We start from the raw sequence: 26,509 nt of genomic DNA, 5'->3' as shown, positions 1-26,509 counted from the left end.
TACTATCTTTGGATAATCTCACTTACTCATCATGCGAGAGCCAATATCTCCCAAATCCACAATCTCAGCGTAATCTTTCTCCTGAAGGCCAAATGTGTGCATTAAGACACCACTGAACATGTCCATTTAGCTGTAACATTTGAGACATTCTTAACAGATCCCAAAGTGAAATGATCATCCCTTCTTTCTAAATCTGCTACTCTTGTATTTCCTGTATTAGTGAATGTTTCCACCATCCAATGCAGAACCCTGACTGGCATACTTGCCCCTCTATCCTCATCATCCCAAATAAGCAAATGAAAATCAACTCCTCTCATTCTTATCTCCTAAATATCTCAAATCAAATTCCACAGCTATAACTCCCACTCAGGTCACCAATTTCTCTTGCCAAAATTACCACAACAATCCCCAAGCTAGTCTCCCCACCTTACTCTTCTCCTATCCATTCTCCACACATTAGCCACAGAGATCTTTCTAAAACACAAATCTGATTAAGCATTTACTACTTGAAAACTGGTGGTGACTTAATCTAGCTGTCAGAGTAAAAGCTAAACTTCCTAACACTTTATATAAGATCTATTTATAGTCTATTTACAGCTGTTTCTACTTCATTTTTTGATATTTATCTCTTGCACTTTATTAACCTTGCCACTGATACTTTATACTACAGAATTACAGCTCTTTTTTTCCATTCTACTTCTCCTATCCTTAGCATGGTCAACTTCTGTGAATTGTAATTTCCCATTTATTTTTTCTATTCCTTTCTTGGCTACAAGTTCCTTGACAGTAGAGATGGAAAAACTAGCACATGGCACAGTGTCCATTAAATAGTAGGTAAATGATAAATCTATGAATGAACATACGTATTTTTAGGTACCTCCAGCAGAAAGTAGCTTACGAAAAGTTGGTAGTAAAGACATTTTCAGAGAGCAATCTCTCTCTAAAACCAGTAGGTTCAACCTTTCTAAATGTAGGGACTGAATTAGGAGTACTAAAAAAATCAACTAAAGAGCTGCTATTCTTTAAAATCACTTTATAAACATGGAAGAGATAACTCACTTTCAATTATGCTTTGCAGAACAATGAACAATATTAACTATTTCAAAGACATTTCAACAAGAATTTATTTTAATGACATTAAAGATAAAATGAATATGCTCTTATTTTAGCCAAAGGGTACTAGTTAAATTAGCACAGCTATCTGCAAAAATACATATTTTTGCATGTATGTTCAGTCTTACTTTTCTCACTTGGTATTTCCACTGAAAATAGTAACTCAAGTTATTTGAAAGATAATTTTATATCTTTTAAAACAATTTTAATTGAAAATTATACTTAGGAAAAGTAAGTATATACACAAACAACCAAGAGACTACTACAAAATAAGTTATGGGATTTCTAAGTTATCACATTTAAATTTTCCATGTGGAAAGTGCTTTTAGTGATAGTGCTTTTAATGACAAATAATACACAAACCAATGAGTACAATTCCTAACAAATTTAATCCTAAAATATTGTGGGAGGTACCCTACAAGCAAAGCCAAATATCCTTTTAACTATGAATCCATTTAGCATAGTTTAGTGTAATTAGTAGAGATATTAGAGATTATTTAATTCAAAATTCTCATTAGACAGATAAGGCACAAATGCCCAAGCAGGGTAAGTCACTTGCCCATAGTAAGCCACAGACAGATCCAGCACATGAATCCAGATCAAATCCAGTGCTATTTTTGCTGTTGTTTAGTCACTAAGCCATGTCCGACTCTTTTGTGGCCCCACAGGCTGCAGCCCGCCAGGCTCCCCTGTCCATTGGATTTCCCAGGCAAGAATCCTGGAGTAGATTGCATTTTCCTTCTCCATAGGATCTTCCTAACCCAGGGAACAGACCTGTGTCTCCTGCATTGGCAGGTGGATTCTTTATCACTGAGCCACCAGAGAAGCCTAGTGCTCTCTTTACAGATGCTATATCCTGAACACATTTATTACCAATAACTAAAACTAAACCAAGCCATGAGATAGAGGATATTCTTATAATATTTCCTGACAAGGATCTTTGATTGGGGCTTCAAAAATACAGAAATAGAAAAATCAATCTGGTCTTTTGTGTGTATTTAGAATACAATTAGGTATATGCAATGGCAGCATTAGCTATAATCTAAAAGCTATGCATTTAATTAACTGGTCCTATATTTAGTGACTATTACACATAATTTGGAATCAGTCTGTTGTTCCATGTCCAGTTCTAACCGTTTCATGGGGTCGCAAAGAGTCGGACACAACTGAGCGACTAAACTGAACACATAATTTGAAGCTGGAGCTCCAATACTCCGGCCAGAGGATGCAAAGAACTGACTCACTGGAAAAGACCCTGATACTGGGAAAGACTGAAGGCAGGAGGAGAAGGGGATGACAGAGGATGAGATGCTTGGATGGCATCACTGACTCGAGAGACATGAGTTTGAGCAAGCTCCATGAGCTGGTGATAGACAGGGAAGCCTGATGTGCTGCAGTCCCTGGGGTCACAAAGAGTCAGACACAACTGAGCAATTGAACTGAACTGACACATAATTTGCTTTGTCTATGTATAAATGAATGTAACATAGAATTTTAATAAAAGTTTATTATATTTACATAAAAATTTACAGTCACAATTCACACAACTCACTGAGAATTCACTCTTGTTCATTATGAAGGGATAAAAATATAGAAAAGAACTAAATTATAAAGTGTTAGAAAAATAACAAAAAAGATTAAGGGAAAACATCAAGAATGAAGAGAACTAAAAAGGTGATATTAGCAGGAAATATGATATCTTTTTCTCATAAGATCTAATTCTACCCAGAGATACTGGATTGGTACAAGCATGTATGTTTTTGTGTGCACGCACACACATGGGCAATCAGGTGTATTTACAGAATATTCTAATGCTGGAAGAAATTTCAGTATTTCAGCATTTCAGCAAAAGAAATCTCCTTTCTCTATCCTATCTTGTTCACATCCTGATTCCAAAACTATCCATTCTTACTTCAGAAAAAAATCCAGATGACTATTACCTTCATACACCTCTTACTGAACCAAGACAAACTTTTCTGAGTACATTTCTAGAAAAAAAAAGTAAAAATTAAGATCTTTCACAGTAATGCAAGTTTCAAAGAAATTCTCTCTTTCCCTACAATATTCTCTTATTCCTATAATCTACTCAACATGTTTAATTTGGAACCCGCCCAACATTAGTAACACCTGCTCTGGGAATCCACCTAACATTTGGGACAACTGCTCCTAGTAGCCCCAGGAAAGTCCCTTCTTAACCTCAACAAAATAACAGTAGTAGTAGTAACATAATCTTTAAAAGTTAACAAAAATATAATTAATTTTCTCAAATAACACAACAATAACAGCAAAAGCCTCAAAAGAAGCTATTCTCACAATGTCAGGTTAATATAATGTATTACTGATTAATTTATTTTAAAGAAAATTCTTGAAGTAAGAACAAAGCTGTACCTTTTCAAGGTCTGGATCTTGAAAGGGAAATTTACTTATGATTGCTTTATATTCTTCTTCACTAACAATAGGGATGGGGCTATAATTATCTTCTTCAAAAATGTCCCTGTTAAGAAAGAAGACAGAATTGAAAATTTAATATTAGAAAATATACCAATAGAGTGCTATAGGACAGTAAGAAAACTCAATAATTACAAAATAATTTTCTGTTTGTCAGTTAAGGGTATAAATAGGAAAACAGGGCCTCATCACTCAGAATTCTAGAATCCAGTATCAAATAAGTGTCTCTCAAAATTAATGTGTGATCCTCTTTCTACCTGTTTATTCTACATCCTTCAGTACTTCAATTCCTTAGAACAGTTCCCAAGATGATATAGTCTGAATGAACTAACTACGACTAAAAATGAGATGAAGAGTATCCCAGTCATATTTCTTAACAAGAACAACTCTCAAGTTTCTATGTCTTTTGTGTTCTCCTTCCAACTAGATCATAAGCTCCTGGAAGATGAAAACAGTGTCTTCCATTTGTCTGTCTCTCATAACGCTGTACTTAGAAAAGGAGCTTTTACACTTAGTAAGGCAGACACATTTACTACTCACCAAACATCCGTGTGCTTTCCTTGCAAACAGGCAGTCATATGCCTAGTTTCAGCCACTGGACTGTGAACACAAGTTCCATGTGTTGCTTTAAGTCTAAAGCATTTATGAGCTAACTGTGTGATCCTCTGTCCCATGGTGACAGGAGAAACCCCCATGTCGAGAAAGTAGAATCACAAATGGCAAAAGCCTGAGTCGTGGACTACTAGACCCACTATAAACTTCTGTGTAAGTGAGAAATAAAATGTCTATGTTTATCCAATGAGATTTTGTGTACTTTTGTTAGTAGCTTAACTCAGCCTGTACTAATATACCTCCAATCAACTTCTTTATAATCAATAATTCAGTCTGATTAGTATTTCTTTAGCAACTATTATGTGCTAGTCTCTGGGCTAACTATAACGAAAACTCTCTACCCCCATGAAGATAAAAGCAAGATCTCTGTTCTCAAGCCTAACAGGAGAGAGAGATATGCAAACAGATTATGTTTATAATGATGTTATGCAGACAATAAATGAGGTACAAGTTTCAGATATAGGACAAAGGAAAAAAGCAACTAACTTTAACAGACTAGGTGGGGGATATCTCATGAGAAGTTTTACAGAGAAGCTATGGGCTGTTGTAGGGGTTTTACAGATAAAACGAAACACTTCCAATGAGATTATGGGAGAATAGCATTTCCAAAGGATGGACCATAACATGCAAAAATGTAAGGGATGAAAAAGTACAACTGGGTGGGGGGGCTGAATAAAACCACAAGTATGTAGTATTACTGGAGTATAACGTATGCAAGGGACATGGTTTAAAATGAGGCTGGGCAGGTGGACAAACTGAGACCCAGATTTTATCCTATAGGCAATGGAATATCATCTGAGATTTTAGGCAGAGGAATATCATATGAAGAATTTTATATAGTGGAGGAAACAAAGAAAAAGACAATAATGAACAGAGAGAGGCCAGGTAGAAAGACTGAATGATCCAAATAAAGAGTGATGAGGATTTGAATTAAAGCTGTATTTGTGGAGGCAGAAAGAGAGTGGCAGAAATAGTTTTTAAGAAGTAGAATATATGGGACTTACAAACTAAATGAGGATTATGAAGGAAAGTATAATCTTAACAAATCTGTGGTTTCTAGACAAGGAAAATGGACAAATGATATATATCTCACCTCATCACAGACATCTGCAGAGGTAAGGAACACAAGAGAAGGATATGGTTTTGGCAGTAGATAATGAATATCTAATTGATAAATGGCTCTGGCATCTTAATGACAGGCTGGAAATAAGTCATGTACCTGTGGTGCAGCCATTGTGGAAAACAGAATAGAGGTTCCTCAAAATTATTTACCATATAATCCAGCAATTCATCTTCTGGGTATATGCCCAAAAGAACTGAAACAGGGACCCAAACAGATAACTGTTTGTCAGTGTTCATAGTGGCATTATTCATAATTGTCAAAAGGTGAAAACAACCCAAATATCCATAAGTAGAGGAATGGATAAATAAAATATGATACACACAAGGGAGTATTATTTAGCCTTAAAAAAGGAACGATATTCTGACGCATACTACACTATGGATAAACCTTGAAGACATTATGCTTAGTGAAATAAACCAGACCAAAAAAACCAAACAAATTCAGACACAAAACCCAAACAACGTACGAACTACTTATATGAAGTAACTAGAGTAGTCAAATTCAAAGACAAAGTAGAATGGTGATTTCTGGGGACAGACTAGAAGAAAAAGAGATTGGCAGGTACTGTTTAATTGGTACAGAGTTTCAGTTTAGGAAGATAAGAAAGTTCTGGATATGAACAGTAGTGATGGTTTCAACAGTGTGAACATACTTAATGTCACTGAACTATACATTCATAAAAGGTTAAAATGGTAAATTTTAAGTTATACATATTTTACCACAATAAAAATATAATTATAAGCAATTTTATTGCTAAATACAAACACAATTACTTTATCATTTGGCAATTTTTTTCTTACATTAAGGTACCATGGCTTAGACTAACCTGAAAACTCCAGCCCATTTCTTAAGCAATGTTTCATTGTATTGATCTCTTATTTCAAATAAAAGGTCAAAAAGTCGATTCACTGGAAAACCATAACCCTAAAAAACACACACACAAAGCAGATAAACAAGTGATATAAATAAAGATATACATTTTTAAAAGTTTAGAATACTAGAGAACTGTTTGAAGTGATCACTATATCAAATTGTATGCCATCTCAACAGTATGAAAAAAAGATATCCTTTTGACATTCTAAGTTGCACCAGTTAAAAAAAAGAGTCTAGAAAGTTTTATGAAGCTGGAATTATTTTTCCATTTCATCTCTCTCTTTTCAGTCTGGATTACATTGTTAACCTTAAAAAGTATTACAAGTCAGAATTGGAGGAAAAGTTCAAGATGACTGATCCACATAACTACGTCTTGGGAAGCAGTCTTTAAATAAGATAGAAGAAAAAAAGAGAATACATTCTGTCTGAAACACTGTACTTTCAATTCAATGCTGACTTTGTAGTACAGGGGAAAGTTATCAAATAGACACTCCAAAATTTTATTCCTTTGCAACTCCAAATCCACTGAAATCAAACCCATATTAGGACCAAACATTTCTGCTCACATCAGAGTTGTCCCTCTTCCCCTTCAGTGCTCACCTCCTCGTCTTTGGTCTTGATCCTATCTCCTCCTGCAGGAACTGCTCCATGGATCAGCTACTCACTCTGTTGCATTTTTAACTTCCACTACCTCCTTTCTCTTCACTAAATAAACCTGCTAAATTGCCCCCCATCTTTAAAACAAGAACTAAAGGAAACAAGCCCTCCTACAATTTTCTGTGCCCTGCAGCTGCCTCCTCTGTCCGTCCCTAGCCAAACCTACTACAATCTAACTCTCACCCCTATTCCTTTGTTGAAACTGCTGTCAATAATAACACAGAATATCTCCTAAACAATTCCATGATCTCTCATCCTTACTTCTGTTTCTTCTGCTTTGAATTCTGTAACACCACTCTCTCTTTGTTCTCCTTTTATCTATGAGTAATCCTTCTGGATTCTTTTTCCTTCTATCTCCATCCTTCAATTTTTTCTTCTAGCTCTCTAGGGCAATTTCAAGTCAATTGACTTCAAACACTACGTTCACTGACTATTCTCAATCTGTATCTCTAGCTAGACCTCTATAAACTCTGAATATTTAATTCTAACAGTTATTAGATATCTCCAGTCCAGCAACAAGCACATTAAACTCATATCTTCCTGCTAAACCAAGTGTTCTTCCTACTTCCTATTCCTGTTAATAGTTCTTTCATCAATCCAATTTATCAGGAAAGAAAACTAAATGTCATCTAAATGCCCCCAAATCAAACATCTAGTCACTCATCAGGTTCTTTTGATTTTACCTCCTTTACAAATTTCATTCAAACCTACCATTTTTCTCCATCTGCTACCTTTCCTCAGAAATCTTTCCAGTACCACTGTTTTATTTTAGGTCCTTAACATCCCCTGCCTAGATCACTGTAAAAGCTTTCTAAACTGAAATTCCAATCATCTTTCTGTCTCAACTCACTCTATTGCCAACTCATAAAATTATCATCTAGAAGTGCAAAGCCGATCATACCATTCCCCTAGAAGAGGCTTACAAGACATGCCACAATCTGGCTAAAACTACCTAATCCGTTTCATTACCACTCTCTACCCTTCTTTGCTTACATTTAAACATTACAATTTCTAACACCACCAAGCTGGTCAGCTGACAAATAGCCAGCCATACTATTCGTTGTTGTCATTCAGCTGCCAAGTCATGTCCGACTCTTCGCGACCCTATGGACTGCAGCACGCCAGGCTTCCCTGTCCTTCACCATCTCTCAGACTTTGCTCAAGTTCATGTCCACTGAATCAGTGATGTCATCCAACCATCTCATTCCCTGTCGCCCTCTTCTCCTTCTGCCTTCAATCCTTCCCAGCATCAGGGTCTTTTCCAATGAGTCAGCTGTTTGCATCAGCTGGACAAAGTACACCATACTATACTATGGTGAGACAGTATAGTCAGTTACCTATAACTCACTCATGCTATCTGCCTGTCATATGCCGCTGGATCATGGAAAAAGCAAGAGTTCCAGAAAAACATCTATTTCTGCCTTACTGACTATGCCAAAGCCTTTGACTGTGTGGATCACAATAAACTGTGGAAAATTCTAAAAGAGATGGGAATAGTAGACCACCTGACCTGTCTCTTGAGAAATCTGTATTCAGGTCAGGAAGCAAGTTAGAACTGGACATGGAACAACAGACTGGTTTCAGACAGGAAAAGGAGTATGTCAAGGCTATATATTGTCACCCTGCTTATTTAACTTATATGCAGAGTACATCATGAGAAACGCTGGACTGGAAGAAACACAAGCTGGAATCAAGACTGCCGGGAGAAATATCAATAACCTCAGATACACAGACGACACCACCCTTATGGAAGAAAGTGAAGAGGAACTCAAAAGCCTCTTGAGGAAAGTGAAAGAGGAGAGTGAAAAAGTTGGCTTAAAGCTCAACATTCAGAAAACGAAGATCATGGCATCCAGTCCCATCACTTCATGGCAAATAGATGGGGAAACAGTGGAAACAGTGTCAGACTTTATTTTTTGGGGCTCCAAAATCACTGCAGATGGTGACTGCAGCCATGAAATTAAAAGACACTTACTCCTTGGAAGAAAAGTTATGACCAACCTAGATAGCATATTCAAAGGCAGAGACATTCATTACTTTGCTAACTAAGGTCCATCTAGTCAAGGCTATGGTTTCTCCTGTGGTCATGTATGAATGTGAGAGTTGGACTGTGAAGCAGGCTGAGCGCCGAAGAATGGGTGCTTTTGAACTGTGGTGTTGGAGAAGACTCTTGAGAGTCCCTTGGACTGCAAGGAGATCCAGCCAGTCCACTCTGAAGGAGATCAGCCCTGGGATTTCTTTGGAAGGAATGATGCTAAAGCTGAAACTCCAGTACTTTGGTCACCTCATGCGAAGAGTTGACTCACTGGAAAAGACTCTGATGCTGGGAGGGATTGGGGGCAGGAGGAGAAGGGGGACGACCGAGGATGAGATGGTTGCATGGCATCACTGACTCGACGGACTTGAGTCTGAGTGAATTCTGGGAGTTGGTGATGGACAGGGAGGCCTGGTGTGCTGCAATTCATGGGGTTGCAAAGTCAGACACTACTGAATGACTGGACTGAACTGAACTGAACTGAATGCCTCTTCCTTCATATCTACTTGCTGAACTCACATTTCCTTCAAAATCCAGCTCACATTTCAACTTTCTGTATAACCCTTCCCAACTCTTGGAATCAAAGTTATCATTCTATCTTCCAGGAGCCCAAAGTTCTTTAATATATTACTAAATTAGTATGTCTTATTATACATCTTATTTGTTTACAACTAAACTGAATTTCTTAAACCCAAGAATCTTTATGTCCCTTCTGTTATACTGATTTTTATATATATATATATGTGTGTGTATATATATATATATATATATATATATATATAATCTAGCTGTTAGCACATAGCAGGTGCTCAAAAAAGGTTAATGAATGAATCAATAAATGCTTGCTTTTCATTTGCTTAATAGGCAGTAAGCAGAACTATGAACATGCTATGTTGTGTTTTGATTTTTCACTTTATTGTTTAGCTAGCTTTGTTTTAGGTGATGAAATAAAAATTCCCTTAGGGTGGTAAAGTGCCAATTTTTTAAATGAAATATTATGCAATATGCTTTAATTAAAGATTAATTAGAAAAGATCAACCTTAATTCTCTTAACTTTTCAATTACTAAGTAACTGAAATTTTACAACTTAAAAAGCCAGTATTTATTTCATTCAGTGTAAGACCGACCTAATAATAAGCTTGTCAATTTTCAGCGAAATGAAAATACTGCACGATTTCTAAATAAGCAAGAACTAATTTGTTTTCCTCAACTTTATTTCAATGCAGTAAGATTAGAAAGGTATATTTACAAGGGTTTATGCATCCATCAATGTTGCTTTTTTAAAGCCTCTGTGATCTGAATATTGCCTACTACTCTTTGATTCTCTGCAGAGCTCCTTGGAACCATACCAAATACTTAATCTAAAACTGAATCTACAGTTGTACTCAAAATGCCAATTCAAGAACGGTCTGTATGGTTTTTAAGAGAGATAAAGAGTTTACACCAGAGTATAAATCAATGCTGCTACTGATATCAATCAATGCTGGCTTCCCTGGTGGCTCAGAGGGTAAAGCGTTTGCCTGCAGTGTGGGAGACCAGGGTTCAATCCCTGTGTCGGGAAGATCCCCTGGAGAAGGAAATGGCAACCCACTCCAGTACTCTTGCCTGAAAAATTCCATGGACAGAGGAGCCTGGTAGGATATAGTCCATGGGGTTGCGAAGAGTCGGACACGACTGAGCAACTTCACTGTTATCAAAAACAAAAACCAACTGTGCTAAATTTTGTACTTTAGTGATGTAGTTGATCTACATTCTGACAGAAATTTCTTTTCATTATGGATCCATAACAAACAATTTGTTGACCTGGGCTCCCCAGACCATATTTTGAGTAGCAATGCTTTGAGTCATTAAGGACAGCAAAACTCCAAGTTACTTAAAAATAGGCCCCAAATATTAAGGCAGTCTTTAATAAAACTTACTAATGTTTTCTTGCAGAGAGGTCAGTATTACAGGTACATTAGTCACAAAATTTATGAAAGAAAAAAAGTCCCAAATTATTCTGGTTTTATAATATAAGCCATACAAACTAATGAAGATGTAAGGCAATAAAATAATTTACTAAAGGAGCTTGTGGTATTTTCTCCTTAGGTTTAAGAATAAAATAGATAACTATTATTCTAGGATGGACTCCTGTGATAAAACAAATAGTTGAGCATTTCCTAAAAGTAAAGGTCACTCAGTTGTATCCAACTCTTTATACAGTCCATGGAATTCTCCAGGCCAGCATACTGGAGTGGGTAGCCTTTCCCTTTTCCAGGGGGATCTTCCTAACCCAGGGATCACATTACAGGCAGATTCTTTACCAACTAAGCCACAAGGGAAGCCCCAGCATTTCCTAAAGCACTTTATATGAAGCTCTAGATTGAAAAGATACTCTAAGGGAAAAAAAAGATTTAAGAGTCAGATATGTTGGGAAAATGCTGCATAATCACCTTACCTTTGGAAACATATGCTATAAACTTGCTTCTAGTAGAAAAATCTCTTTTACTTCACTCCGCATTTTCTAAACATTTTTGACCATACAACTAGTATCTCACTTTGGAAAATGCTGGTCTATATTTCACAAAAAGTTATTCCAGCCATAACAATCCCATAAATTTAAGCATGGTTGAAAACTTATCAACCAATCAAACATCAATCAATCAATCAAATTTATCAAAAATCCCATAAGTTTAAGCATGAAAACATAATCAATTCTTTATTATCTGTGATCAAAGATGAGGGACAAGTTCAAAGCTTGGATATTGATAACCCAAAGACAATGAGTTTTCAGACAATTCAGTTTTAATCTTATTTTAAAAAGAAAAAAACTCCAAAGTGCAAAGTAAAGTGATCTGCTTACAGTCATAGCACACTTGAAATTAGGAAGGAAATGAATACATACAGCTTTTAAACTTGTGTTTATTTTCCTATACAGTATCACATTTAAAACTCAAAACAATTCTGAAAACTAGTAATTAATAAATCCACTTTCACAAATGAGGATCTGAAGTTCAGAAAACCTGTAAACATACAATTAGTCAACAGCAAAAGTTGAACATAAACTCGGATCTTTGTGATTCCACAACTCATGTTCATTATACTCAGGCAGAACTTTAATATTCTAATTTCTGGTTCAGGGTTTTTTCCATTATACTGCATACTTTTTTAAACTGTAAAAATACTATATCTACTCCAATAAAATGACCAATATTTTAAAAGATGGTAATATTCCCTGATCTCTGTCCAAGCTTCATAATCAGGAAGGCGGCAGTATGAAAAGTTCTGTGTGACTAGAGAATATCAATACATAAGTAAACATTTGATTATTACTAATTTACTACCATTAAGCCACAATACAAGAAATGAGCATGGTCTACACTATATTTTGAATAGTTTTATGTGCTCAGATAGCCATTAACTGAATATCAGATTATCACCCACCTGTAGAGTATCTGCAAATATTACAATGAGATTCTTCAGCTCCAGAACAAGATCAGGATCAGTGCAGTAAGACTGGGAGGATGAAGGGTAAGTGGGGGTAGAAACACAAACACACACACACCAGAGTCACTTGGTTAAAAATTAAGAAATAAAACTTGAAAATTTTTCCTTAAATTTGCTTGACTTACAATAAATTTAAAGTCTTGATTATCAGATTCACAGCTGACTTCCTCTATTCATTAAAAAATTATTAGGGAAAGATCATGACATGACAAACCACTTTAGGTACTATATGAAAAGAAATTTTCCTGAAATTTGCACACACTTACTTTGGTCAAAGCAACGATGCCTGTATTTCCAAAAAAGTCTTTAGATTTTAAAGAACTAGTTATTTCAAATTGAAAAAATGGTTTATATTTCTACTTTTCAATTATTTATTTATTCTATTATAAAAGAGATACAATCATTTATATTTTTCTAAGTGACAATTTAAGTATTTTCTTAGTAATCCACCAAAGGAAAATAATTAATTTCAAAAGGATAGTGAAATTCACTCTTGTTCCCTTAATAGTATTTAGTACGATTTTAAATGCGATATATTGCATTTAATATAATATGATTTCATACAGGATGTCATGGAATCAATATCATCAATATTACATATTCATAGCTGGTCTGAATATAAAACCATAATAAAATATATTGTTCTTTATTATATATGATAGAAAAAGTTATAGTTCACTGGACAAATAGTGTACCCAGAATCCATGTTCCTGATAAGTAAAAATAAAATGTATTTATAATCTAAGTATCACTTAAACTAATAATCTTTCTTCAAAATATTTTCAATCTCTATTCTCAATAATAAAATTTTAAATAATAGATTATAAAATGTTAAGTTTGGGGAGATTTTACTGAAGGCAAACTTCCAAAATTATCTTTAAAAAAGTCCACACTAAGAAATTATTAATTTCACTAGTCCTTATAATTTTTACTTCCACAAAAGGCATATTATAAAAATATTTTATAATTTTACCTTTCTTCATAAAAAAGTTTTCATTACCTAAAGATTCACTACTCCAAATGAGTTTAAATTTGACAACTGCATATTATTTTTAGGACATTTATAAGTGTACTACTGCAAATAAGCTATAAACATTGAAGAACAAGTTCTATTGAGTTTTAATGGTGGAGTTTATTTTGGAAACAAAGAATGTGGAATGATAATTAAAAACCCTTTCTTCACGGTGCTTTTCAGTGATCTAATAAAGAGGGCAGTTGAGACTAATGAGAACAGCATAATTCTCCATCTTCTATGATGCTGGACTGAGAGTGTCTTCAGAAGCCCCAGTCAGCTGCAAAATCACAGCTCAAGATTACCACACAAACAAAGGCCTAACATTACTACCTCCAAATCTGACAATTTTCAAAAAAATGTAGAACTAATGAAGGTACAACTTTCTTTTGACACTATCCAATTCCTAAGTTCTTGAAGTAACTGAATTAAAAATTTAGTAACATAAATTATCTAACTTACTGAATGAGCTCTAAGGACAGCAATTATCTTTGAGAGGGCCATGTTCCAAAGTTCATCAGTGTATGCCCTGGTTACTAATCCTTGGGTCACATGTAAAATGTGATCTTCCACCACAAAGAACCTAAAAACAGCAATTGCAAAATAACGAGTTGAAACAAAATTCAAACCTAAATAGAAAATAATTAGTTTTGACATTTAACACAGTATCAAAATAATATTTGTTGCCATATTAGATACATACCCTACAATTTGAGTGAAATATCTTCTATAGCCATCAACTGTTTCATGCTTTAAATGAAAAATAAAAATCAATTTGAAACAATAGATATCAGTAACATAAAAGTAGTTCCAAATCAGTATAACATTTGTTAACAAATATTTATTGAGAGTCTACTATAAAAATGTATTTTAAGACACAAGGGATACATTGGTAAATACCAAAAAAAGTCCTTACCCCTCATGGAATTTGCATTCGAAGAGACAAAATAAGCAAATTAAAAAGTCAGAACCTTCATCTCAGCAGGCTAATTCAATCCACTATCATCTCTCACTTGGCCTATTACATCATTCTCCTACCTAGCCTTCCAAGCTTTCAGGCTTGTTTCCTCACTCTATTCTCCAAACAGCTCCCAGAACAATAATTTTCAAAATTAATCAAATAAATATACCATTTGCTAAATACCTTCTGATGATTTTTTATCTGATTCATAATAAAAGTCAAATTCCTCTGAAATGGTCTACAATTTCCTATTGTTCATAATTTTAACAAAGAAAATACTTGATTATTTGAATTTCGTAAGAGCTTATACATGAAATATTTCAATTAAGTTCAAATATTGTATTTTACTTCATGAAAGTGATCCAAATTTTCAAACATCTGGATTTTTTTCAGGGAGGAGGCTGTTATTACATTTTTGGCTTAAGAATACTACATGACACAGAAGTTGGATATGTCTTGATACCTGCTTTATAACACAGTATGTTGTCACATTTTACAATGTTCAATATGTACTTTTAAAATGTGTTTTCATAGGTGTTGAAACAGAATTCTTTTTCTTTTTTTTTGGCTGTGTGGCATGGCTTCTGGGATCTTAGTTCCTCAATCAGGGATCAAACTGAGCCCATGGCAGTGAAAGTGCTGAGTCTTAATCACTGGACCACCAGTCTATTCAGTTCAGTTCAGGTCAGTTGCTCAGTCATGTCCAACTCTTTGCGACCCCATGAACCGCAGCACCTCAGGCCTCTCTGTCCATCACCAACTCCTGGAGTCCACCCAAACCCATGTCCATCGAGTCGGTGATGCCATTCAACCATGTCATTCTCTGTCGCCCCCCTCTCCTCTCGCTCTCAATCTTTCCCAGCATCAGGGTCTTTTCCAATGAGTCAGCTCTTCGTATCAGGTGGCCAAAGTATTGGAGTTTCAGCTTCAACATCAGTCCTTCCAATGAACACCCAGGACTGATCTCCTTTAGGATGGACTAGTTGGATATCCTTGTAGTCCAAGGGACTCTCAAGAGTCTTCTCCAACACCACAGTTCAAAAGCATCAATTCTTCGGCCCTCAGCTTTCTTTATAGTCCAACTCTCACATCCATACATGACCACAGGAAAAACCATAGCCTTGACTAGATGGACCTTTGTTGACAAAGTAATGTCTCTGCTTTTTAATACGCTGTCTAGGTTGGTCATAACTTTCCTTCCAAGGAGTAAGCATCTTTTAATTTCATGGTTGCAATCACCATCTGCAGTGATTTTGGAGCCCCAAAAGGTAAAGTCTGTCACTGTTTCCACTGTTTCCCCATCTGTTTGCCATGAAGTGATGGGATCGGATGCCATGATCTTAGTTTCCTGAATGTTGAGCTTTAAGTCTATTAGATAAGCCTATTATTAAATATGTTCTGTATTCTTACTGTTATTCTAATGGCTTATAAGATACTGAAGCATCCACAATGCTTATGGATTTTTTAGTTTATCCTTTTAGTTGCAGCAATTTTGCTTTAAATACTTTGAGTCAATGTTATCAAGTACTTATAGATTCAAATTAACATTTTTTATCAGCTCTAAGATGAATTTTTAATACCTTAAGCTTTTAAAATTATATTTAACTATATACTGTTTATATTCTTCTAATCATTACAGAAATTACATTATGCATACTTAAATAATCAAACTCTAAAATTAATTAATAATTTTATTCTTTCCTGGATAATTCCAAAACAGTTCAGTTTCAATAACTTCCTAATATTTATTCTATTCACCCTAATATTTATGCTATTGTTATTGTGCATTTTGATTCTATCTTGTTTTAAAGATAAGAGTCTATCTTGTTTTAAATTCTATCCGTAATACTGTATTAATATTATTTTCTATAGTTAATGCAGGTTTATCCTCATATTTATACTTTCTTTGCTATTCATTTCTTTTAGCATCTTATTTTTTCCATTTGGCATCACTTTCTTTTTTGACTATAGTCTTTTCTTTCCTTCTAAGGGTGTCTCTATTTCTCACTTCCACTGTATAATCATAAGGGATTTGATTTAGGTCATACCTGAATGGTCTAGTGGTTTTCCCTACTTTCTTTAATTTCAGTCTGAATTTGGCAATAAGGAGTTCACGATCTGAGCCACAGTCAGCTCCTACTCTTGTTTTTGTTGAGTGTATAGATTATGATTATACAGTGGAAGTGAGAAATAGATTTAAGGGACTAGATCTGATAGATAGAGTGCCTGATGAACTATGGACGGAGGTTTGTGACATTGTACAGGAGACAGGGATCAAGACCATCCCCATGGAAAAGAAATGCAAAAAAGCAAAATGGCTCTCTGGGGAGGCTTTACAGAGAGCTGTGAAAAGAAGAGAAGTGAAAAGCAAAGGAGAAAAGGAAAGATACAAGCATCTGAATGCAGAGTTCCAAAGAATAGCAAGAAGAGATAAGAAAGCCTTCCTCAGCAATCAATGCAAAGAAATAGAGGAAAACAACAGAATGGGAAAGACTAGAGATCTCTTCAAGAAAATGAGAGATACCAAGGGAACATTTCATGCAAAGATGGGCTCGATAAAGGACAGAAATGGTATGGACCTAACAGAAGCAGAAGATATTAAGAAGCGGCAAGAATACACAGAAGAACTGTACAAAACAGATCTTCAAGACCAAGATAATCACGATGGTGTGATCACTCACCTAGAGCCAGACATCCTGGAATGTGAAGTCAAGTGGGCCTTAGAAAACATCACTACAAACAAAGCTACTGGAAGTGATGGAATTCCAGTTGAGCTATTTCAAACCCTGGAAGATGATGCTGTGAAAGTGCTGCACTCAATACGCCAGCAAATTAGGAAAACTCAGCAGTGGCCACAGGACTGGAAAAGGTGAGTTTTCATTCCAATCCCAAAGAAAGGCAATGCCAAAGAATGCTCAAACTATTGCACAATTGCACTCATCTCACACACTAGTAAATTAATGCTCAAAATTCTCAAAGCCAGGCTTCAGCAATACGTGAATCGCGAACTTCCAGATGTTCAAGCTGGTTTTAGAAAAGGCAGAGGAACCAGAGATCAAATTGCCAACATCTGCTGGATCGTGGAAAAAGCAAGAGAGTTTCAGAAAAACATCTATTTCTGCCTTACTGACTATGCCAAAGCCTTTGACTGTGTGGATCACAATAAACTGTGGAAAATTCTGAAAGAGATGGGACTACCAGACCACCTGACCTGTCTCTTGAGGAATCTGTATGCAGGTCAGGAAGCAACAGTTAGAACTGGACATGGAACAACAGACTGGTTCCAAATAGGAAAAGGAGTACGTCAAGGCTGTATATTGTCACCCTGCTTATTTAACTTCTATGCAGAGTACATCACGAGAAACTCTGGGCTGGAAGAAACACAAGCTGGAATCAAGATTGCTGGGAGAAATATCAATAACCTCAGATATGCAGATGACACCACCATTATGGCAGAAAGTGAACAGGAACTCAAAAGCCTCTTGATGAAAGTGAAAGAAGAGAGTGAAAAAGTTGGCTTAAAGCTCAACATTCAGAAAACGAAGATCATGGCATCCGGTCCCATCACTTCATGGCAAATAGATGGGGAAACAGTGGAAACAGTGTCAGACTTTACTTTTGGGGGCTCCAAAATCACTGCAGATGGTGACTGCAACAACGAAATTAAAAGACGCTTACTCCTTGGAAAAAAGTTATGACCAACCTCGATAGTATATTCAAAAGCAGAGACATTACTTTGCCAACTAAGGTCCATCTAGTCAAGGCTATGGTTTTCCCAGTGGTCATGCACGGATGGATGTGAGAGTTGGACTGTGAAGAAAGCTGAGCGATGAAGAATTGATGCTTTTGAACTGTGGTGTTGAAGACTCTTGAGAGTCCCTTGGACTGCAAGAAGATCCAACCAGTCCATTCTGAAGGAGATCAGCCCTGGGATTTCTTTGGAGGGAATGATGCTGAAGCTAAAACTTCAATACTTTGGCCACCTCATGTGAGTTGACTCATTGGAAAAAGACTCTGATGCTGGGAGGGATTGGGGGCAGGAGGAGAAGGGGACGACAGAGGATGAGATGGGTGGATGGCATCACTGACTCGATGGACGTGAATCTGAGTGAACTCCGGGAGTTGGTGATGGACAGGGAGGCCCAGCGTGCTGCGATTCATGGGGTCGCAAAGAGTCGGACACGACTGAGCGACTGAACTGAACTAAAGGGTTTCTTGGTAACAAACTCTCCTCCTCTTTGTCTGAAAATGTCTATCTTTGTACTTGTTCCACTGAATAGAGAATCCCAGGTAGACAGTTATTTTCCTTCAGCAATGAAAATACTCCACTGTCTTGTTTATTTGAAAATAACTTCTTCTCTCTGGGTATTTTTAACGTCTTATCTTTAAAGTTAAATTTATTGTTATAATTTACATAAAGCAAATTTTACATATAAGAGTCTAATGAGTTTTGACAAATGTAGACATTTGTGAAACCACACCAAAATCAAGATAGAGAATATTTCTATGTCATAGAAAGTTCCCCTTATGCCCCTTTGTAGTGAATCACTCTGCCAATCCCTAACCCTTCACCACTGATCCCATTCTATCTTACAGTTCTGCCTTTTCAAAAATGTCATATAACACAAGTTATACTATATTAATTTTGTTGTATCTGAATTTTTTCACTTCCAGTAATGCTTTTAAGATTAATCCATGTCAAGAGGATCCTGAGATACACCAAATATGGACTGTGAACCAGCCAAATCAAAATGACTGGCCAAAGGAAATCCAAAAGAAATGCCCGATACAAGTGATTTCAATTGCCATGAGAGAGTGACTCAGGGACCCTCTTTGTGAGCTCACCTGTGTATCTATCCACACATACTATACTCCTTTTCCTCCTAATAAACACTTTACTTGTTTCAAAAAAAAAAAAAAAAGATTTATCCATGTTATTGCATGTATCAGTTCCCTTTCTACTGCTGAGTACATAACATTCCATTATGTAGAGATACAACAATTTGTTTATCTATTCACTACCTCATAGACATTTGGAATGTTTCTAGTTTCTGGCATTTATGAATAAAGTTACTATAAATATTCATATATAAGCCACTATGGGTTCCAAAATCACTGCAGATGGTAACTGCAGCTATGAAATTAAAAGACGCTTACCCCTTGGAAGAAGAGTTATGACCAACCTAGATAGTATATTCAAAAGCAGAGACATTACTTTGCTGACTAAGGTCCATCTAGTCAAGGCTATGGTTTTTCCCTGTGGTCATGTATGGATGTGAGAGTTGGACTGTGAAGAAGGCTGAGTACCGAGGAATTGATACTTTTGAAGTGTGGTGTTGGAGAAGACTCTTGAGAGTCCCTTGGACTGCAAGGAGAGCCAACCAGTCCATTCTGAAGGAGATCAGCCCTGGGATTTCTTTGGAAGGAATGATGCTAAAGCTGAAACGCCAGTACTTTGGCCACCTCATGTGAAGAGTTGACTCACTGGAAAAGACGCTGATGCTGGGAGGGATTGGGGGCAGGAAGAGAAGGGGACGACAGAGGATGAGACAGCTGGATGGCATCACTGACTCGATGGACGGGAGTCTGAGTGAACTCCAGAAGTTGGTGATGGACAGGGAGGCCTAGTGTGCTGCGATTCATGGGGTCGCAAAGAGTCGGACACGACTGAGCGACTGAACTGAACTGAACTGATGTAGATACATTTCCAATTCTTATGGGTAAAAACTTAGGAGTGGGATTCTGGGTCATATGACAAGTGTTTGCTTAACATTATAACAAATTGTCTAACTATTTTCCAAATAGTTACAATAGGTACAATATTCATACCTATCAGAAGTGAATGAGAGTTCCAGTTGCTCTCTGTGATATTGTCTAGATAATTTCTTCAGGTCAACTAAGAGAATTTATCAACTGTTAAAAGTTGTTCACAATATTTTTCATTTTGGGTAATGTATCTTTACTAGGTGTTCTACTTGATCTTTTTTTCAGATTTTTTTGGGTAATTCCTATATAGTTTATGGCTCCCTATTGAGAAGGGCAAGCTTTTCTTTCTTTAAATATAATAAATACTGTTATTTTATATTCTATGCCTAATAATTCAAATATTGAAAATCTTTTACAATTTATTTCTGTTGTCAATATTTCTGAAGATTCTCACTTGTTCAATAATTAGTTCTGAGTCTGAGTTGTTAATTTTCCTATTGAAACTTTAACTGTGGATAGTCTTTAACTTGGTATGAAGGTTCAGAGAAGATCTGCATTTGCTTCTAGTAGACACCTGGAGACAACATCAAAATGGAACGACTTTAAATTTTCAGCCTGAGGTTTTTTTGACGATCCAAGTAGAATGAAATTGGATAGCAAACACATGTTAAGAACTGCTTCTTATGAATTATTAGGGATTTTTTTTGTTTGTTCACTCAGCACCAGGATTTGGGATAGGCAATTTTCTTTAGTATATTTGGCAGAAGGACCTGAGAGGTTTTGCAAGATGGCTTTCTCTCTAGGTCATCCCAATAATGAGCTATAATTCTTTGGAGTCTCAGCCTTGCAAAGGAGAGAATCTCTCATCACCCTCTTTGGGTGACTCTGGGCTTACCCCTCTATACTTCTACATCCTTAAAACTCATGCTTTCCCATTTAGCAGATTCCCCTTCGGGAAAAAGCTACATTTAGTGCTTCACTGGGGCTTTACCCCAGGGTTCAGTGGTAAAGAATCTGCCTGCAATACAGGAGCCACAGGAAACGCAGGTTCAATCCCTGGGTCTGGAAGATCCCCTGGAGGAGGGCATGGTAACTCACTCCAGTATTCTTGCCTGGAGAATCCCATGGACAGAGGAGCCTGGCGGGCTACAGTCCTTAGGGTTGCAAAGAGTCGGACACGACTGAAGTGACTTAGAACCCACGTACAGTGTTTCATTATGCCTGTCTGGATTTGTCTTAAGTTTTCCTGTTTTGTTTATCTTACATTTAGGTGTACTGGGGTATAAGTTACATCAATAAAGCTCTTTTTCATGTGCTGCTTCTATGAGCTTTCACAAATATATCTATTCACATATGTATCACCAGTTTCACATTGACTTAGTAGTTTTTTTACATTATGGATTTGTTTATTTCATTTTTTTCCTTATTTTTCCACAGCAAATATGTCACAATTTTATAGCCAAAAAATACATGTATTCTTAAGAATGACTGATAAAAATTCCACAAACATAGCCCCTTCAGATTACTTATTTAGTCTTTGTCAGGACTATAGTTTCCTATGTGATCCTCAGTGCATGTAAAAAGAATTCAAGATTTTAAAAAATGTTTTATCCAGCATCTTTAGATGTTTTTTTCAGTAGAATACTTAATTAAGGTACTGAGTCTACCATACTGTCAGCAACTAATTACCACTCCCTGACATTTCATATATTTACTTGTCTTATTTATTTATAGTCTGTCTTCCCTAATAGAATGTAAACTCATGAGAGAAAGGACTCATCCATTTGAACTGCTGTAACCTTCACACCTAAACCAATTACTGGAAATGGTAGGTATTCAATAAATACTTACAGTGGAATGCATGCTCTGAAGAAATTAAAGGGGTTAAAAACTGACAACATAATCAATTCAAAATTTCTATATACTTACCATATTTGACTGGGGTTGCAATACCAGTCTTGCCTGTTTCTTTCTTTGTTTTCGGTAATAATTTTCAAACGTTTCCTCATCACCCTAAAATAAAATCAGTAGAGTAATAAAAACACACACAACACAAACACATTGCTCAACAGACAACTTCTTTATTCCATAAGGGTCATTTTTCAGTTTCTAACAACTAGAATTAAATGTGGAATGGTATTTCATATTGAATACCAAGAACAAGATTTTGGCATTACAGTTCAAAGGCAGTTACCTTGTTTGGAGTCATGACAATTAAGAAAACTAAAGCCAAGTTCAAATAATTTGATAGCTGCCCAACTTATCACTTAGGCTTTATACATTTTTGACTGACCAAAGAAAATACGGCTGTCAGTGAAGGAAACTAAGTAAGAAAATTAGCTATCAAGCCTCAACTTCTGAACATGTTGTATAAGACCTATGCATATCTCACCCAGGACAATATACTGTTGCTAACATGGTTTACCATTAATCTGCACCCAACAACAGCCAGGCATACATCCTCCTTAAGCTTACGCGGAACATTCTCCAGGATAAAGCGTTTGTGATGCCATAGACAAGCCTCAATAAGCTGAAAAGGACTAGAATCATACAAAATATGATCTCTGATTTAATCAGTGGGATTAAATTAGGAATCAGTAACAGAAGAACTTTAGGGAAATTCACCAACATGGAGATTAAACTCCATCTTGGTGTTTAGTTATTTAAACTAAATTAGTTATTTAACTCCATTAAATAACTAGTGGGTTAAAGAAGAAATCACAGGAAATTAGAAAATACTTTGAGATAAATAGAAACAAAAACACAATACATCAAAACTCAGAGACTGCAGCTAAATCAGAGGTTAGGAGAAAATTTACAGCTTTAAATGTCTACATTTAAAAAGAAGAGTAATTTCAATTAATATCTTAAACTTCTACCTACATGAAAGAAGTTGAACACAAAAGGCCACATATATAATGATTCCATTTATATGAAAAATCCAGAATAGGCAAATTCACAGAGACAGAAAGTATATTAGTGCTTGTTAGGGACTGAGGTGAGGGGACAGTACGGAGTGACTGCTAACACGTAAGAGGTTTCTTTTTGCACTAATAAAATGTTCAGAAACTATTTGTAATGGTTGCACAACCATGTGAATATGCTAAAATCACTAAACTATATATCTTAGAAAGGTAAATGTTTTGGTATATGAATTATATCAGAATAGTGCTATTTTTAAAAGGGTAATTGTTCAACCAAAAATGAAAACAATGTAGTCTGGCATAACAAATACATAAGTATCATATTGAAAAGTAACTGTGGTACAACAGTACAGAGCCAAGAAGGAAGAAATGGAAATTTCTTTTAAATATACATGAGAAGTATACTTTAAAGTACATGATAAGTTAAAGAAAGAACTGAATGCCTCACATGCAGTGGATACTTCACAAATAAATACTGCATGTAGATTTACAGCTCAATGAACCTGTAGTCAGCCTTTAGAAAAGCAGGCCTAAAATGCATACATGTCTTTTTAATAATATAAGTATATGTACCCATATGTGCACACACACATATATGTATACACACACATATACACGTATACAAAAGATACTTACCAGAACAGAATAAATGTGCAAACATTGGTAAACAGGGGAAAAATCAACAAGATCTTGTACAGTTAAGACCTGATAAAATAAAACAATTCTTTAAAATTATAGATCAAACTACTAGTCTACTGTTGAATAATATAAACTCAGACAAGAAGATTCATAGATTTCATGTTATAACATTTATCAACCATAAAAAGCATATGATAGAAACACAATACCTTTTTATTACGTTTTGACACCTGTTCATACCTTATTCTTTATATATTTATTATTATTGTTGATTATTTTAGGTTATAGGTCAATAAAGCGGGGAGACTATATATCTTTAACATGCTTAATAGATTATCAGAAAACTGCTATGGATAGCTAGATATATAATTACTGCTTCTGAAAAAGACAGTGCACAAATGCACAACTTAGTTACGGATGAAGCTTCTTCCCCTATGCATCACTTATCATTATTTCATCAAATTTAAGATATTATCACTATTATTTTATGGAACGCTAAAACAGAAAAAAACACTACCACTTGAAACTATAATATCATCAATTTTAAGATGTATCCTGATTCTGAGATGTCAATAATATTTTTAAAGTACACTTTACAATGAAAGAAATAAAGTAATATAAAGTTCCCCAAACTTGTGAAATAAGCTCTTTTTAAAGGAACACATTTCTACTCTTACAAATCCTCTGAGTAAACTTAAATTATTTTTATTATAGAGTTACTTATTTGTGAAAATGAAAGAAATAAAATGTAGTAATAATTAAATACATCTGAAAGAACAGGGAAACAACCAAGTTTCTCTTAGAGTATGGATTACGGGAAGGGGAAGACGGGAAGGGGAAGATGGCAATGCTTCCAACAGTTGAAAGATACACAAAACAGATTCAGGAAAATTGAGAGACAAAGACTGGATGGTTCACTTTCACCATTCTGAATTTCAAGGGAGGAAAGACAGAGATTCTCTGAACATTGATTAAGAAGAACAAAAGAGCAGATTTTAAAAATATTTATGTTATTCCAAGGGACCATTCAAGTCACATTAATTCCACATTAGAAAGACATTAAACCCTTTAAGGCAGTTTATTTGTCTGTATATCAGACATCCACTGCATATGTAAATGTATGTATATACATACAGGACTTCCCTGGTGGCTCAGACGGTAAAGCGTCTGCCTACAATGCAGGAGACCTCGGTTCAATCCCTGGGTAGGGAAGATCTTCTGGAGAAGGAAATGGCAACCGACTCCAGTATTCTTGCCTGGAAAATCCCATGGATGGAGGAGCCTGGTAGGCTACTACAGTCCATGGGGTCGCAAAGAGTCAGACACGACTGAGCGAATAACAAGAATGCGGTAAATGTATATGTAAATATATGTATATACATACATACAAATATTAACATACATATACAAACATATACACACACTCATAAATACATACAGATTCACTTATCCTCAAGGCATATAATGCAAATGTACACACTGAGCACTCACTGGTTCCCACAACCACAAAGAAGCCATGGACACATGTATTTATATGGTTCCTTCTTAATCAATCAATTAAAAGTTCTTACTATACCCTAACATTGTCCTTAAAAAGAGAATTTAAAATCTCATTGACAAGGCAAAATTTATAAACAATTAGGAATACTAGACTTCTTATGGTATTAACTAATTCAAAAGGAATCCAACAGAAAAGATAAAAAGTAGGCTCAACAGATGACTTTGTAGAAAGAATAAAAGAAGCACTAGACAAGGAATGAATTTGAACACAGAGAATAAAAGAAAGAAAATATTTAAGGATAATTTTAGGGTTTCTAGACTTAATAAAACTTTTTTAAGAAATTAAAATTTTAACTTTAATCATACTAAAATTTCTTTGTACTATCTCAGCACCAACCAAAGAAAAAAAGGTAGAGTATCCAGAATTAGTCTAACTGGCAAGGTTAAGCTATCATGCAATTAAATGTTTGCCGCAGGTAATTAAATTATAAGTGATCACTACCAAAAAAAATTAAATTTATACTTTTACTGTTAATTATTGCAGAACACTTAGGTTAAACTATCTGTAGCTTATAAACAGAATCTATATCTGATGTTATATATAAGATATAATCTATATTTATTATCCATATCTTATATAAATAATCTATATCTGCCTACTATGCAATCTAACATTTTAGATGATTCTTTTGTTCTAATATCATTACAAACTGATCTACTTAAGTTCACTTTACACATGGTAAGACTCACGGAGACATTACAACTCAAGAAGAAAAAACTACCCGATAATAGATGAGGGAGGGAGGAAGAAAAGAAAGGAAAAAGGAAAGAAGAGAAAGGAATGAAGGAACAGATAAAAACAAAAAAATAGAAAAAGAAACAAATTCCCATCACCTCCTCTTCATTCTCATCCTCTTCCTCAAATGCATGTTTCAATACAATTTCATTCCTTTCTTCTGGAATTCTATCATTTATATACATAGTCTTCCCAAATTTTACATTATTTTGCTTCTGCAGAGTAACAGTGAAGATTTTCTGTTGCTGTGCCTATTTGGGGAAAAGAAAAGTTCAGATTATTTAAAAAAATATTGTGGTCAAAACTGATTTAAGAATTTCTTCGTACTTTTTCATCTTTTTAATGTCTGGAGGTGCAGGCTCTGGAATGATGTCCCATTTTTTATTCATGATTTATTTGTACCCTCCTTCCTTTTTCAAGAGTCTTGCAGAGGGTTATCAATTTTATTTGAAAAGGTTAAGAACCAATTTTCATCTTTGTTGATCCTCCCTACTATACTTTGTTTTCTATTATACTGATTTCTTCTCTTGATTATTTCCTTTCACTTCCTTTTTTTCAATTCTATTTTATTATGGTAAGCACATTTAACATGAGATCTACTCTCTTAAATTTTTAAGTGTATAT

General features: G+C 35.4%; 1 protein-coding gene across 8 annotated transcripts in view; it reads right to left on the bottom strand.

Annotated features, from left to right (window-relative positions):
- The window catches only part of EXOC6 (exocyst complex component 6), a 193,188-nt gene that overhangs the window by 103,581 nt on the left and 63,098 nt on the right, over positions 1-26,509 (bottom strand). For all 8 annotated transcript variants that reach the window (XM_069567524.1, XM_069567526.1, XM_069567529.1 and 5 more), the window contains exons 7-14: positions 25,984-26,136; positions 23,587-23,655; positions 21,956-22,039; positions 14,063-14,109; positions 13,822-13,942; positions 12,285-12,356; positions 6,123-6,220; positions 3,502-3,607 (exon numbers count right to left, since the gene is read on the bottom strand). In XM_069567524.1, the coding sequence (XP_069423625.1) occupies positions 3,502-3,607; positions 6,123-6,220; positions 12,285-12,356; positions 13,822-13,942; positions 14,063-14,109; positions 21,956-22,039; positions 23,587-23,655; positions 25,984-26,136 (750 nt within the window). The remainder of the gene's footprint in view (positions 1-3,501; positions 3,608-6,122; positions 6,221-12,284; positions 12,357-13,821; positions 13,943-14,062; positions 14,110-21,955; positions 22,040-23,586; positions 23,656-25,983; positions 26,137-26,509) is intronic.

Source organism: Ovis canadensis, chromosome 22 (assembly GCF_042477335.2).
Source record: "Ovis canadensis isolate MfBH-ARS-UI-01 breed Bighorn chromosome 22, ARS-UI_OviCan_v2, whole genome shotgun sequence".
NCBI lineage: Eukaryota > Metazoa > Chordata > Mammalia > Artiodactyla > Bovidae > Ovis > Ovis canadensis.
The sequence above is the reverse complement of the archived record's forward strand: the minus strand, read 5'-3'. Positions and strand labels throughout refer to the sequence as shown.